General features: G+C 49.3%; 1 protein-coding gene across 1 annotated transcript in view; it reads left to right on the top strand.

The window, feature by feature from the left end:
* Positions 1 to 14,058, top strand: part of LOC122123729 (ATP-binding cassette sub-family A member 17-like) — a 63,496-nt gene extending 49,438 nt beyond the window's left edge. Inside the window, exons 22-32 of the mRNA XM_042698147.1 lie at positions 665 to 823; positions 2,408 to 2,586; positions 3,215 to 3,334; positions 4,518 to 4,712; positions 6,930 to 7,117; positions 9,406 to 9,576; positions 9,829 to 10,019; positions 10,202 to 10,275; positions 10,730 to 10,884; positions 13,368 to 13,661; positions 13,761 to 14,058. Of these exons, the coding sequence (XP_042554081.1) occupies positions 665 to 823; positions 2,408 to 2,586; positions 3,215 to 3,334; positions 4,518 to 4,712; positions 6,930 to 7,117; positions 9,406 to 9,576; positions 9,829 to 10,019; positions 10,202 to 10,275; positions 10,730 to 10,884; positions 13,368 to 13,661; positions 13,761 to 14,058 (2,024 nt within the window). The remainder of the gene's footprint in view (positions 1 to 664; positions 824 to 2,407; positions 2,587 to 3,214; positions 3,335 to 4,517; positions 4,713 to 6,929; positions 7,118 to 9,405; positions 9,577 to 9,828; positions 10,020 to 10,201; positions 10,276 to 10,729; positions 10,885 to 13,367; positions 13,662 to 13,760) is intronic.
* Positions 14,059 to 14,215: the final 157 nt, after the last annotated feature.

Here is a 14,215-nt window from a genome sequence, read left to right as displayed (position 1 = left end):
TGCCCAGGCCTACAGTTCAGGCCCCACAACTGACGAAAGAAAGAAAGAAGAGAGAGAGAGAATGAACGAACTCAGACTAAGCCATTATTCACACTACACATACCTAAAACTGGCATCTTCATGTTTATGCTGCTATCTCTATCTGGGTCAGGATTACATAAATGTGCTGATATGTCACCTCTACAGTATTTTTTCATCTGCACTTTGTGCTAACACTTCCTTCAGATTGACTTTAGGTTCTTTTTTTTTTTCACTTAAAAAGGAAGTAGCAATTTCAATCTGTATTTAGGGAGTTACTCTGTCTCCTAAAAAACCATTCATGATAGTTTGATCTCCAAATTTTAATTATAAACTTAGGGATGGACCATATTCTTCTTCCTATCTGCAGATGGCACTCCAACAACTCCCTAGAGGAGGTTCCAGCTCCCCTCAGACAAGCCTGCCCCACCTGTACTGCCTCTACTGCCCATGCGTCCCCACGCAGCCATTTCCCGCCTGATATCCCCAGACATGCTGTACTCTCTCCCATACTGCACAAGCAATCATAATGGGAATAAGGGAGAAGAAAAACCAGGAGTCGGGAAAACTAGGCTTCAGTCCAGGAGAGAAGCTGCTGCCTTTTTCTTCTTGAACGTAGAATTAATGTTTTCCATTCTCATTACAGGTCTGGGCTACACAGAAATCTCTCAGTCCTTGGATCATGTATTCCTAATATTTCCAGGGCACTGCCTAGGGATGGCCTTTTCCAATTTGTATTACAACTTCGAACTAAAAAAATTTTGCAGTGCCAAGAACCTAAGTGATATTGAGTGCAATGAAGTTTGTGAGTATAATGAATGGAATTTTTCTTTTTGTGGTCACGGGGCTTGAACTCAGGGCCTGAGCACTGTCCTTGAGCTTTTTCACTCAAGGCTAGCACTCCACCACTTTAAGCTGCAGTACCACTTCTAGTTTTCTAGTCGTTAATTGGAGATAAGAGTCTCATGGACTTTCCTGCCTCAGGTGGCTTTAAACTATGGTCCTCAGATTTCAGCCTCCTGAATAGGTGTGATTATAGGTGTGAGCTACTAATGCCTGTCCTTCAGCCTACTCTTAAAGTTTTACTACAGAAATGGTCAGTGATCAGTTGCAAAATGATTGAAAAAGCCAAACATGTTTTGAATTTCAAATAGCTGTCATATATCAGGAAAAAGTATTATTATTATTCAGTGCTGGTAATTGAACCCTTAGCCTCATACATATCAGCATCCCTTTAATTTTAAAAAAAATTAGGACAGCCGGGTGCTGGTGGCTCACGCCTGTAATCCTAGCTACTCAGGAGGCTGAGATCTGAGGATTGCAGTTCAAAGCCAGCTCGGGCAGGAGAGACCATGAGACTCCTATCTCCAATAAACCACCAGAAAACCAGAAGTGGCGCTGTAGCTCAAGTGGTAGAGCGCTCGCCTTGAGCTGAAGAGCTGAGAGACAGTGCCCAGGCCCAGAGTTCAAGCCCCACGACTGACCAAAAAAAAAAAAATTAGGACAAAAATTGGGCCAGGTACAGTGGATCACACCTGTAATTCCAGTTACTAGATGGGCAAGGGTCAGGAAGTCCATGGTTCCAGACCAGCCCAAGTAAAAGTTCATGAACCTCCATATCAACCAATAATGCTAGGCATAGTGGAGCATGCCAGTCATTTCAGCTTTATGTGAAGCAAATATAGGAAGATTGTGGTCCAGGCTAACACAGAGAAAGAAAAAATAAGGGATTCTATCTCAAGAATAACCAAAGCAAAAAAATGTATATATTTGTGACGTACAACCTGAGAAAAGAGTATTGTTGTTGTTGTTGTTGTTTTGTCAGTCATGGGGCCTGAACTCTGGGCCTGGGCGCTGTCCCTCAGCAATTCAGCTCAAGGCTAGCACCCTACCACTTGAGCCACAGCGCCACTTCTGGCTTTTTCTGCTTACGTGGTGCTAAAGAATTGAACCCAGGGCCTCATGCATGCAAGGCAAGCACTCTACTACTGAGCCACCTTCCCAGCCCTATTGCATTATTTTTACATAATACTTTTTTTTGGTCGGTTGTGGGGCTTGAACTCTGGGCCTGGGCACTGTCCCTGCACTCTTCAGCTCAAGGTGAGCGCTCTACCACTTGAGCCACAGTGCTACTTCCTTTTACCAAACACTTTATAAAGAAAAAAGATTTTCTCCTCTGTACAGTATGTTCACAAATTAAATTAAATTAAAAAAAAAAAAGAAAAAGAAAAAAGATTTTGTGTTTACCATTTGCTAGAAAGTAGTGTCAACATTAATGATAATGAAACTTCTTTTAATAGTTGTTATGGGAATTAACCTGCTATATACAAAGTGAGAACAGGCATTGGAAATCATCCAAGGGTAGTAACATCTATTTGTCCCCTGTTAGCAGAAGGATATGTGGCACAAAAAAACATCTATGCCTGGGAGTCCCTCGGGACGGGAAAGTACTTGACAGCCCTGGCCATCTTAGGACCTTTGCACATTATCCTGCTTTTCCTTGTTGAAACCAATGTCTTCACGAAACTGAAAGCCAAGCTTTATGACTTTTGCAGGAAGAAAGATTTGGTGAGTAGGTCAGAGTGTCAGTCTCCAGGGAGAGGTCAGGGGTCTATCTCTATGGCTTCCTTCCTGTGCTCTGTAGTTGCCTTTGATTCTCAGCATCAGAGGGGGCCTGGAGACTTGTCTGGTCCAATCTCAGGCCAGAGAGGTGATAGCCCATACTCAAGGACCCTAGAAGGGAAAAACGCATCTGGCTCAGCCCCTGTAACCCTGCTCAGCATGCTGGTCACCTGGAATGCTTTAAGAACCACCCTGTAAGCTGGTTAGACTTAAGACTTGGCTTCCTAGAACCAATTGTCTTGTGACTCTTCCCCAGTTATCTGTGAGCCAGACCGGACACAGGTCTCTTCTGTCAGCTCTTGGTGTGAATATTCTCCAGAGGCTTAAGCCCTCTGGGTAAAATACAGGAAATGATATGGTTGTATCTTGACATCCTTGGTCTCTAGAGTTGACACCATGTGACATTTGTATATTCACCCCATCATAGTTGTGTCAACATGAATTTAGTCTTGGATACTGGAGATCAGTAGGGACACCTTTGGGATTTGCAGGGAGTTTTTAGCCTTTGTGGCTCCAGTCTGTCCTTCCTGCCCTCACAGACAGCTGTATTTCTATCCTTATCTTGTGAATGTAGGCAATGGACCTCAAAGCAGAGTCTGAATACCAAGATGTAGAAGAAGAGGTGGAAGTCATCAAGAATTATTTGGAAACATTATGCAAGACAAATCCACTAGTTGTTAAAGAAGTGTCAAAGGTAAAGTCAAACATCGTTTTATTATGTATTTATTCATTTATTCAGACAGTATCTTACTGTGTAGCATAGGTTAACCTCAGACTCAGGTTTAGATTAACCTACCTCAGCTTCCTAAATGCTAGAGTTACAGAAAAAATACTAGCATAACTGGCTCGAGATGTGGCTTTAGAAGCTCATAGACCCTGTACATATGGAGTCAGCCAGCTGGTAGGCTTAGGATGCCAGCAGTAACATATGAGCTTCCAATGGAGGTGAGGAGAATAAGGTATGTCTGGGCTCAGTTACCCCCAGAGATAAGCAACTCCATCCTCCACAGTCTCTTCTGTGGTCCACGAGTGCCCTAGGAAGGAAGGAGGGCTAGAAAGTGAGGCCTGACTGGTTGGACCTCTCCTGCTCTAGATCGTGATTGTAGAGAAAGCAAGGGGTAAAGCACAACCCCAGCTTCCTGAGTCTCCCTGATAATCCCAGGAAGAACTTTGAGAGGCCCTTTAACCAGGCACTTTTTTAGCATTTCCCCAAGATTTTAGTCCTATTGTTTATAGTTACTGGTGTTTAAAGGGAATATTTTCCCTTTATCCTAGGGGAAAACCTGCGGTTTTATTAAACCCTAGGCAACATAAAAAAAATTATTGGGGGGCTGGGAAGGTGGCTCAGTGGTAGAGCACTTGCCTTGCATGCCTGAGGCCCTGGGTTCGATTTCTCATCACCACGTAAGCAAAAAGAAAAAAGCCAGAAGTGGCGCTGTGGCTCAAGTGGTAGAGCGCTAGCCTTGAGCTGAAGAGCTGAGGGACAGCGCCCAGGCCCAGAGTTCAGGCCCCATGACCGGACCAAAAAAAAAAAAATTATTGGTTGAGTTTGGATGTGTGGTTCAGTTGGTAGAGCACCAGCAAAATACTGAGTTTGAGTCCTGGTCTCACAACAAAAAGAAATAATTTGTTGCTTCTGAGACAGAAGGGGGAAGGCCTTACCTTAGGAAACTAAGTTTTTTAGATGCATGAGCAGCAGGAAGGGAGAAAGCCAGAGTGAGCCCTGCTGGGAGCAGTGTCTGAAAGGAGAAGGCAAGTCTGAGCCTGGCTACAGAGAGGTTACCTGGACCCCAAAGGCAGCTGGGACTTGCCAGAATGCGTGTGCAGCGACCATGGCTGGCAACCTCCTCACTGGGTCTCCTGTCTGTGTATCCCAGGTCTATGATGTAAAGGTTCCCCTGCTAGCTGTGAACAAAGTATCCTTTACCGTTCAAGCTAAAGAATGCTTTGGCCTTGTTGGCCTCAACGGAGCTGGAAAGACTTCCATTTTCAAAATTCTGACAGGACAGATGCCCGCCACTTCTGGGGATGCCTTTGTCAGGAGCCTCAACATCAGCTCTGAACTAGGGAAGGTGAGTGTGGCCCGAAAACAGACATGGGGATATGGTTGACAGGATTCAGGAGCAGGGAACTAGAACGGGCCTTGATCTCTCGAGCTATTTACCCAGCACTTTTTTTTTTTTTGGCCGTGGGGCTTGAACTCTGGGCCTGGGTGCTGTCCCTCAGCTTTTCAGCTCAAGGTGAAGAGCCACAGCGCCACTTCTGGTTTTCTGGTGGTTAATTGTAGATAAGAGTGTGATGGGGGGGCTGGGAAGGTGGCTCAGTGGTAGAGTGTTTGCCTTGCATGCCTGAGGCCCTGGGTTCAATTCCTCAGCACCACATAAGCAAAAAGAAAAAAGCCGGAAGTGGCGCTGTGGCTCAAGTGGTAGAGCGCTAGCCTTGAGCTGAAGAGCTGAGGGACAGCACCCAGGCCCAGAGTTCAGGCCCCACAACTGGACAAAAAAAAAAAAAAAAAGAGTGTGATGGGTGCTGGGAAGGTGGCTGAGTGGTAGAGTGCTTGCCTAGCATGCATGAAGCCCTGGGTTCAATTCCTTAGTACCACAAAAACAGAAAAAAAGCCTGAAGTGGTACTGTGGCTCAAGTGGTAGAACACTAGCTTTGAGCAAAAGAAACTCAGGGACAGTGGCCAGGTCCTGAGTTCAAGCCCAAGACTGGCCAAAAAAAAAAAAAAGGTCTCACGGACTTTCCTGCCTGGGCTGGCTTTGAACTGCAATCCCCAGATCTCAGCCTCCTGAATAGCTAGGATTACAGGCATGAGCCACTGGCACCAGCCCCAGCACTCGGTGCTGGAATCTCAATAGGCTTCCAAAATGTCTCCACCCCTTGCCACTCCCCTGCCATGTTTTCTGGGTAGTAAGAAGCACATGTGCACCTGCTGTTGAAGACACCATCCAAGGTGCCCATGGCAAGCGCAGTTCAAGGATGCTCTGCCTCCAAATGACCATCCAGTCTGTTCTGTTGGTACTGAAGACACCCTAGTAGAGATGACTCAATTCTGGTCTGTATCTTCCTTAATGTTTCTGCAGCATTCGGTAATGGCCAACCTTTTCAAAACTTCAAACTCAAGCTTTGTTCTGCTTATTCTGTAGCTTTGGTCTCTCCTTGATCTTCTTTATCAATAACACTTCTTTCTCAGACTCCTCTGGTAGACATAGTTTTGTTTTGTGTTGTCATGTCGGGTTTTGTTTTGAGACAATGTCTTGTTATGTAGCCTCAAATTCACAATCCTCCTGCCTTTGCTTCCCAAGTACTACTATCACAGCTCCTTTAGCAGATATTCATCTGGCCTGGTAGGTCTTGGTGTCACTGAGAGTTGTTCCCACTTTCCTTCCACAATCCTTATGTGGGCTGGCCATTTATGTCGCACTGGTTCTCATTACCACCAATTTGCTAATGTCTTCTAAATAGTCACAAGTCCAGTCCAGTTCCAGACCAGTGTTTCAGACTGTAGAACTCATCTTCCATAACTGTGTGAGCCAGTCCACATGACCTCTTTCCATATGCTATGTATGTCCTGTATATAAAAGATGCAGTGATGATAAAGTTTACTCTGTGTGTGACGGATGTGCTGAAAGGAGACAAAGTAGTATTTGAAACCCTAGTAATCTACCTACTAAAAGAATGCATTAAAATAAATCAGTAAGCCAGCTGCCAGTAGCTCATGCCTGTAATCCTAGCTACCCAGGAGGCTGAGATCTGGAGATCAAAGCCAGCCCTGGCAGGAAAGTCCATGAGACTCTTATCTCCGATTAACCACCAGAAGTGGAGCTATGGCTTAAAATGGTAGAGCACTAGCCTTAAGCAAAAGAGCAGCACCCAGGCTGTGGGGCTGAGTTCAAGCCCCACAACTCTCTCTTTCTATCTGACTCTCTCTCTGTCTCTCTCTGTCTCTGTCTCCTTTCTCTCTCTGAGTTCCCTAGGAGCATTGTAATGAAACTTCAGAAAACCAAACACAAAAAGAAAATCTAAGGAGCCAGAAATAAAATGTGGGTCAAGTTCATGAGAGTAGCAAGTACACTGAGATCTGGCCTCTGAACAGAAACAAGGTAGCAAGGGCCACATCCTGTATTCCCCAGCATTATTATTATGCTGGAGCTACACACGGCAGGTTTAGGTATTGGCAGTGTAGAGGCAAGAGCTGGACTGAAGTAAGACCACGGGAGACATGGGGAATCTGGCCAGAAGAGGCTGCATTCTGACATGTCTCCCTCTCTGGGCTGTGTTCTCAGGTGCGGCAGTTGATTGGTTACTGTCCTCAGTTTGATGCCCTGCCAAACTTCATGACAGGCCGAGAGACACTGGTTATGTATGCCCGGATCCGAGGCATCCCGGAAAGCCACATCAATATCTGTGTGAACCAAATTATTGATGACTTCATCATGCTGATGTATGCAGACAAGCTGATAAAGACTTACAGGTGAGAAGCAGGATTTCCCCCAGCTTCCCTGCCTGCAGTTACAAGATGAGCTCTTGTTGTTCTCATCACTGGAGTGTGGGTCCAGGCCTATCCACTCAGACATGAGTGACTACAGTTTCTGTAGAAGGCACGCATGGCCTGCAGTGGCCCAAGACATCACTCCATCTTGGTCCTGAGGAAACTGTGGAGCTGATCACGCCAGAGACAGTACCTATAGTTGAGAACAGGCAAAGGGCACCACACGTATTGTACCAACAGTGAAAGCAGTCCATCCTTTCCTCCACTTCCTGACAAGCTTTCCATTTTTTAGTAGGTTTGTATCTCCTGAAGACCTTCCAGACTTCCATTGCCAGAGATAGAATATCCAACTCCAGTTAGCCTGAACAAAGCAAGTCACTCATTGTGCAACTGCAAATCCAAATACTCTCCTTCCTTGTGTGTGTGTGTGTGTGTGTGTGTGTGTGTGTGTGTGTGTGTGTGTGTGTGTGTGTGTGTGTGTGTGTGCGTGTGTGTGGACCCTGGAGGCACCTGGTAGTACTGCACACCAAGGACTGCAAAGTAAAGAAGTGCCACTGACCTTTGGCTAAATGAACCAAAGTTTCAGATACAGATATTCTTTTCTTTTCTTTTTTTGTCGGTCATGGGGCTTGAACTCTGGGCTTGGGCGCTGTCCCTCAGCTCTTCAGCTCAAGGCGAGCACTCTACCACTTGAGCTACAGCACCACTTCCGGTTTTCTAGTGGTTTATTGGAGATAGGAGTCTCACGGTCTTTCCTGCCCGGGCCGGCTTTGAACCATGATCCTCAGATCTCAGCCTCCTGAGTAGCTAGGATTACAGGCGTGAGCCACCAGCACCCGGCTCTTCTTTCCTTTTCTATCTGTTAGCTTGAGTTTCACCAGACGCTTCCTTGTATATTTGAATATCAAATGAATTTAAATTTGCAGAGTTTACAATGGTAAAATACATAATAAATGCTTTGTGAATATAAAAATGAATAGAGTGAGGTGGTGGTGCATGCTTGTAATCCCAGCATTTGGGAACCTGAGGCAGGAGGATCAAAAGTTCAAAGCAAGAGTAGGCTACATAGTAAAACTCTGTCTCAACTTTTTTTTTTGTCAGTCATGGGGCTTGAACTCTGGGCCTGAGTGCTGTCCCTTAGCTCTTCAGCTCAAGGTGAATGCTCTACCACTTGAGCTACAATGCCACTTCTGGTTTTCTGGTGGTTTATTGGAGATAAAAGTTTCATGCTTTTCCTGCCTGGGCTGGCTTTGAACCACGATCCTCAGATCTCAGCCTCCTGAGTAGCTAGGATTACAGGCATGAGCCACCAGCATTCAGATGTCTCAACTTTTTTTTTTTTTGGGTCCGGTCGTGGGCCTGAACTCTGGGACTGGGCGCTGTCCCTCAGCTCTTCAGCTCAAGGCTAGCGCTCTACCACTTGAGCCACAGTGCCACTTCCGGCTTTTTTCTTTTTGCTTATGTGGTGCTGAGGAAGCGAACCCAGGGCCTCAGGCATGCAAGGCAAGCGCTCTACCACTGAGCCACCTTCCCAGCCCCAGATGTCTCAACTTTTTAAAACGTTACATAAGCCGGGCGCTGGTGGCTCACCCTGTAATCCTAGCTACTCAGGAGGCTGAGATCTGAGGATCGCGGTTCAAAGCCAGCCCGGGCAAGAGAGACTGAGACTCCTATCTCCAATAAACCACCAGAAAACCGGAAGTGGCGCTGTAGCTCAAGTGGTAGAGCGCTCGCCTTGAGCTGAAGAGCTGAGGGACAGCTCCCAGGCCCAGAGTTCAAGCCCCACGGCCGAAAAAATAAATAAATAAATAAAATAAAAAAATAAAACCTTACATAAAGGGTCAGGAAGGTGGCTCAGTGGTAGAGTGCTTGCCTGACATGCATGAAGCCCTGGGTTTGATTCCTCAGTACCATATAAGCAGAAAAAGCCAGAAGTGACGCTGTGATTTAAGGGGTAGAGTGCTTTGAGCAAAAGTTCAGTGCCCAGACCCTGAGTTCAAGCCCCAGGACTTGCGGGGGCAGGGGCAGGGGGAGGGGGAGAAGGAGAGGAGGATCGGAAGTTGCATAAAATGGTCCTATATCCTTGTTAGCAGATTGGGAAGTGCCCCTCCCCCCCAATATCCCTCGAAGAGATTCACTGACTCATGTTGGCATGGTTTAGCTCAGTGGCCCTGCAGGGTATAGTAGAAGGAATAGTAGGTATTTGACCAGCAGGACTCACCACTGCAGATGACCATTCTCCATGACTCATCCTCCCCCTCTCCCATCAGCGGTGGCAACAAGCGAAAGCTGAGCATTGGCATCGCCCTCATTGGAGAGCCTGCAGTCATCTTCCTGGATGAGCCGTCCACTGGCATGGACCCACTGGCCAGACGCTTGCTGTGGGACACAGTGGCCCGGGCCCGGGAATCTGGCAAGGCCATTGTCATCACCTCCCACAGGTAGATCCTTGGTCTCTGCGTCCATGGAGAGCCAGGACAGGTGGCTGGGAAGAGGTCGGGAGCAGAAGACCTGTTGGCCATGGGCACAGACTCAGCCAGGATATCCCCCAGGCCCTGCACAGGGGCTGCGCTGAGCATGGGAATCAGGAATGGGCTGGTCTAAGAATGAACATCCCTTCAGCACAGGCCCTCACACCCGGGTGGGGGTCAGCCTCCCCCAGCCCCGAGTCACACTTGTGTCCCTCCCCCCAGCATGGAGGAGTGTGAGGCGCTGTGCACCCGGCTGGCCATCATGGTGCAGGGCCAGTTCAAGTGTCTGGGCAGCCCACAGTACCTCAAGAACAAGTTTGGCAGCGGCTACTCCCTGCAGGCCAAGGTCCACAGCGAAGGGCAGCAGGAGGCTCTGGAGGAGTTCAAGGCGTTCGTGGACCTGACCTTCCCAGGTGTGTGTGGGTGCCTGGCAGTGCTCTTGGGTGGCCCTGGGCCCTGTCTGGACCTGCCAACTGCTGTCCAGAGTCCATCCCACACGCCTGGCCCTGACATGAGGACCACGGTCCTGTCCCCCAGGCTGTCTTCCCTGTTCCTCCAGCCCAGCCATCACTCACACCTGGTCTCTTTGGTGCAGGCAGCGTCCTGGAAGATGAGCACAAGGGCTTGGTCTGTTACCACTTACCTGGACACAACCTTTGCTGGTCAAAGGTGAGTGTCCCTCTTATTTCACCCACTTTCTGGGTACCTCAGTCTGTCTCTCAGGTAGAAGTTGGCTGACGTGCCTTGATGTCAGATGTGTGCTGATGTCTCCATGGCCATGTTCATGCAGATTCCTAGACCATAATCCTCAGATGTTAGCTTCCCCCTCCCTTAGGCTTTACAAAGCAGAGAGCAGCCCACAGAAGGTACCACATGACCAGGCTCACATAGCAAGCCAGGCACCCCAGGTCAGCCTCTGCCTTTCTGGCAGAGTCCAACCCTAGGATCAGACAGCTGAGTTCTATGGACTGACTTCTTGAGAAGTGCTATAGAATACTAAAGAGAAGGAACAGCCTTTGGATGTCTTGTTACAAGCACAAAGGTTGGCCCTGTCCCCACCCTATAGACATCCTAGCACCTATAGACCAGCCTGTTTACAGTAGCCTCCTTCTCCCTTCCACAGGTGTTTGGGAGTCTGGAGAAAGCCAAGAGAAAGTACAAGTTGGAAGACTACTCCATCAATCAGGTCTCCCTGGAGGATGTCTTCCTGAGTTTTACCAACCCTATACAACCCACTCAAAGAAAAGACCAAGCGCAAGCAGACTCCTCCCTCTCACTGCCTCCCCCGCCACCTGCTCAGACCTCCTCACCTTCCTCCTCACATCTTTCCATTTTCCCCACGCATCTGTTTCAGCCCCCCTTACATCCTCCCCCACTCCCTTCCTCAAACACTATCCTACTATAATAAAGATCCTAGTGCAGGTGTGCACGGCCTGCCGTGGTTGTAACAGAAAAGGGTGACCATAAACCAGGCTGGACTGCATTTGAGTGGAATCTCACAGAGTCCATGAATTCTAAATCCACATGTGTTTTCAGGTTGTGGTGTTTCTGAAGGTAGGAGGAGAGAACATATTTTTGAATTTTAGTAGCTGACGTTAGTCTTGGTGGGGGGAAGGGTGATTGTCCTCTCTACCTCTCCCTTTTGCCCTGCCTACTTCAACCATATTGTCCAAATTCACCCTATGAGAAGACAGCATATTGACACATTTACTAACCTAAATCATAGCTTTTCAGTATTTCAATATTTAGAATAAAAAGCAATGTAGTTCCTTGAGCCCCACTCTAGATCTTCTGAGTTAGAAGCTGGGTGGGGGTGGGGGGACCAGCAAGCCATGTTGTCATTAACCCCACAACAAGTGCTCAGACAGCCCCAGTGCGGCAGCCGTGTCTCAGCTAAGCTTCCCACTCCCTGAGCCCAGAACAGCACCAGCGCACTTCTTGTGGCCACACCAAATGTCTTCCTGGGCCTTTTTTTTCCCAAGTTGGCTGCTCTGTGGCGTTTTCTGTGGGAAAAACCTCCCTGGGCCTCCACCCACCCCAGGCTCCTCTACTCTGAGTGATGGAGGTCCTCAAGTTCCAGACTCTTATTTAGTTTGTTTTGGAGACAATGTTTCTCTATGTAGCCCAGGCTGGCCTGGAACTCCTTCAGCCTCCCCAGTGCAGAAATCACTATACCAGCAGGCCTGGTCCTATTTTTCCTTCTATAATATTTGGACTGGCTGCTCTTCTGGTCTTTGCTTTGTTATTCTGCCAGAAATTTCCCTGAACTCCAAAGAACTGAGGTTTTCCCGAGTTCTCTCATATCTTGAGGCCCAATGGGAAATGGACACATGTCACAACCTCTAAGAGTGACCCATGCCCCAGTTTGGCCCTGAGGACTCCACTGCTGGGGGCCCTGGAAGCATAGCTGTAGCATCATTATAGTTGTAGCCAAGAGAATACCCAATTCCTACAAAACACAGCACAGAGATAGGCATCCTCCAGTTCCAGGCCAGCCTGAGCTACGTAGTGATACCCTCTCACAAAAAGCAAAAAGGACTTTTTGCCTCAGAATAAAGAAAATGAATACGGTATAAAGAAAAAGATGGGAGCCAGGTGCTGGCGGCTCATGCCAGCCTGTGGTCTAGCTAAATCCTAGCTACTCAGGAAGCTGGGATCTGAGGATTGGTTTAAAGCTAGCCCAGGCAGATAAGTCTGTCAGACTCTTATCTCCAATAAACTACTCAGAAAAGGCCGGAAGTGGTGCTGTGTGGCTCAAGTGGTAGGACACGAGCCTTGCGCACAAAGAGGCTCAGGGACAGTGCCCAGGCCCAGAGTTCAAGCCTCAAGACTGTCCAAAAAAAAAAAAAAAAAAAAAAGGTAGAGGTTGATTTTGCTAAGTTGAAGAACACTTGCCTGGAAAGTGCAAGTCCCAGCCGGGCGCTGGTGGCTCACGCCTGTAATCCTAGCTACTCAGGAGGCTGAGATCTGAGGATCGTGGTTCAAAGCCAGCCCAGGTAGGAAAGACTGTGAGACTCCTATCTCCAATAAACCACCAGAAAACCGGAAGTGGCGCTGTAGCTCAAGTGGCGCTGTAGCTCAAGTGGTAGAGTGCTCCCCTTGAGCTGAAGAGCTGAAGGACAGTGCCCAGGCCCAGAGTTCAAACCCCACGACCGACAAAAAATAAATAATCTGAGATCCTCAGATCTCAGCCTCCTGAGTAGCTAGGATTACAGGCGTGAGCCACCAGCACCCGGCTGGGACTTGCACTTTCCAGGCAAGTGTTCTTCAACTTAGCAAAATCAACCTCTACCTTTTTTTTTTTTTTTTGGACAGTCTTGAGGCTTGAACTCTGGGCCTGGGCACTGTCCCTGAGCCTCTTTGTGCGCAAGGCTCGTGTCCTACCACTTGAGCCACACAGCACCACTTCCGGCCTTTTCTGAGTAGTTTATTGGAGATAAGAGTCTGACAGACTTATCTGCCTGGGCTAGCTTTAAACCAATCCTCAGATCCCAGCTTCCTGAGCCTTCAGCCCTGCAGAAAAGAAGGTAGAGCTGAAGGCACATGGAGGGGTTCTGGGAAACCAAGGGTGCTGTTTATCACTTGTTGAATTTATTAATCTCTTCTAGACACTACCAAAAGCAAACACTGGAAGAGTATTTCTGTTCTGGGGACAAAGTAACATGCAAGGAAGGAGGGCAGCAACAGTGAGGACAAAGTGAGGAAGGGAGAAGTCTAGGATCCCACCTCCTCGTCCTCCCTTTCTCTGTCCTGGGAACCAGGAGCCTGGAGGAGGGGGCCGGCCTGAGCTGTGCAGGGAAGAGTCGCACCTCCCATGGACCAAGTTCTTCTAGTGGGGACCCCTGGGGCTCTCCTGCTCCCTGGGTTCCTCCTGCTGCAGCCTGCCGGGACCTGGACACCCAGCACCCACCTGTGTTCCCAGCACAGGCCAGGTACCCCGGGGGTTCAGAGAACACAGAGGATGGGGGTGAGGGGACTAAGGCTGGCCACATCGCGAAGAAGGGGGAGCCCGGGCTCAGCTCCCCTGCCGTCCCCAAAGACTGTCTCTTCCTTGGGTACAGAGTCTCATGAAGAGCTGGGGCGTGGGGCGCCGGGGAAGCTGAACCCACAGCCCAGCCGACTGCGCCCTTCCCGGGGCCGGGCCGGGCCTGCAGGCGGCGAGGACAGCGAGTGTGCCGGGCGGGAGGCGTTCCGCGGGAGCCCACGGAGACAGGCCCGGGCCTTCGTGCCAACGCCCGGCGTCTCGACACAGGGCCCGGTTCCCGGAAGCCGGCGGCAGGGCGGCAGGGCCCGGCCGGAGGCGGCCCGTCAGCCGTCCTCAGACGGGAGCTCGCCCGCGCTGGCTCGGAGGACCCGAAGCCCGGCACCGGTTTCACAGACAGCCCGCCGGCGCCAGCAGCGACCGAGCGGTACCGGGACCGACCCGGGCGGCCCGAGGCCGCGCTGGCCTAGCCAATCCAAGGCCAGCATTCGAATTCGCGTCCCGGTCCAGCCAGTCGCGGCCGGAGGGTGGGGCGGGAGGCCCGGGCGCGGCGGACAGGTCGGGGGCGTGGCCTGCGGCTCAGCCAATAGAAGAGCCGGGCGCGTTTGAAAATAGGGCGGGGGCGGG

The sequence above is a fragment of the Dipodomys spectabilis genome, unplaced genomic scaffold, assembly GCF_019054845.1.
Source record: "Dipodomys spectabilis isolate Male_0828 unplaced genomic scaffold, ASM1905484v1 ptg000231l, whole genome shotgun sequence".
Taxonomy (NCBI): domain Eukaryota; kingdom Metazoa; phylum Chordata; class Mammalia; order Rodentia; family Heteromyidae; genus Dipodomys; species Dipodomys spectabilis.
This window is presented reverse-complemented; position numbering and strand designations above follow the sequence as displayed.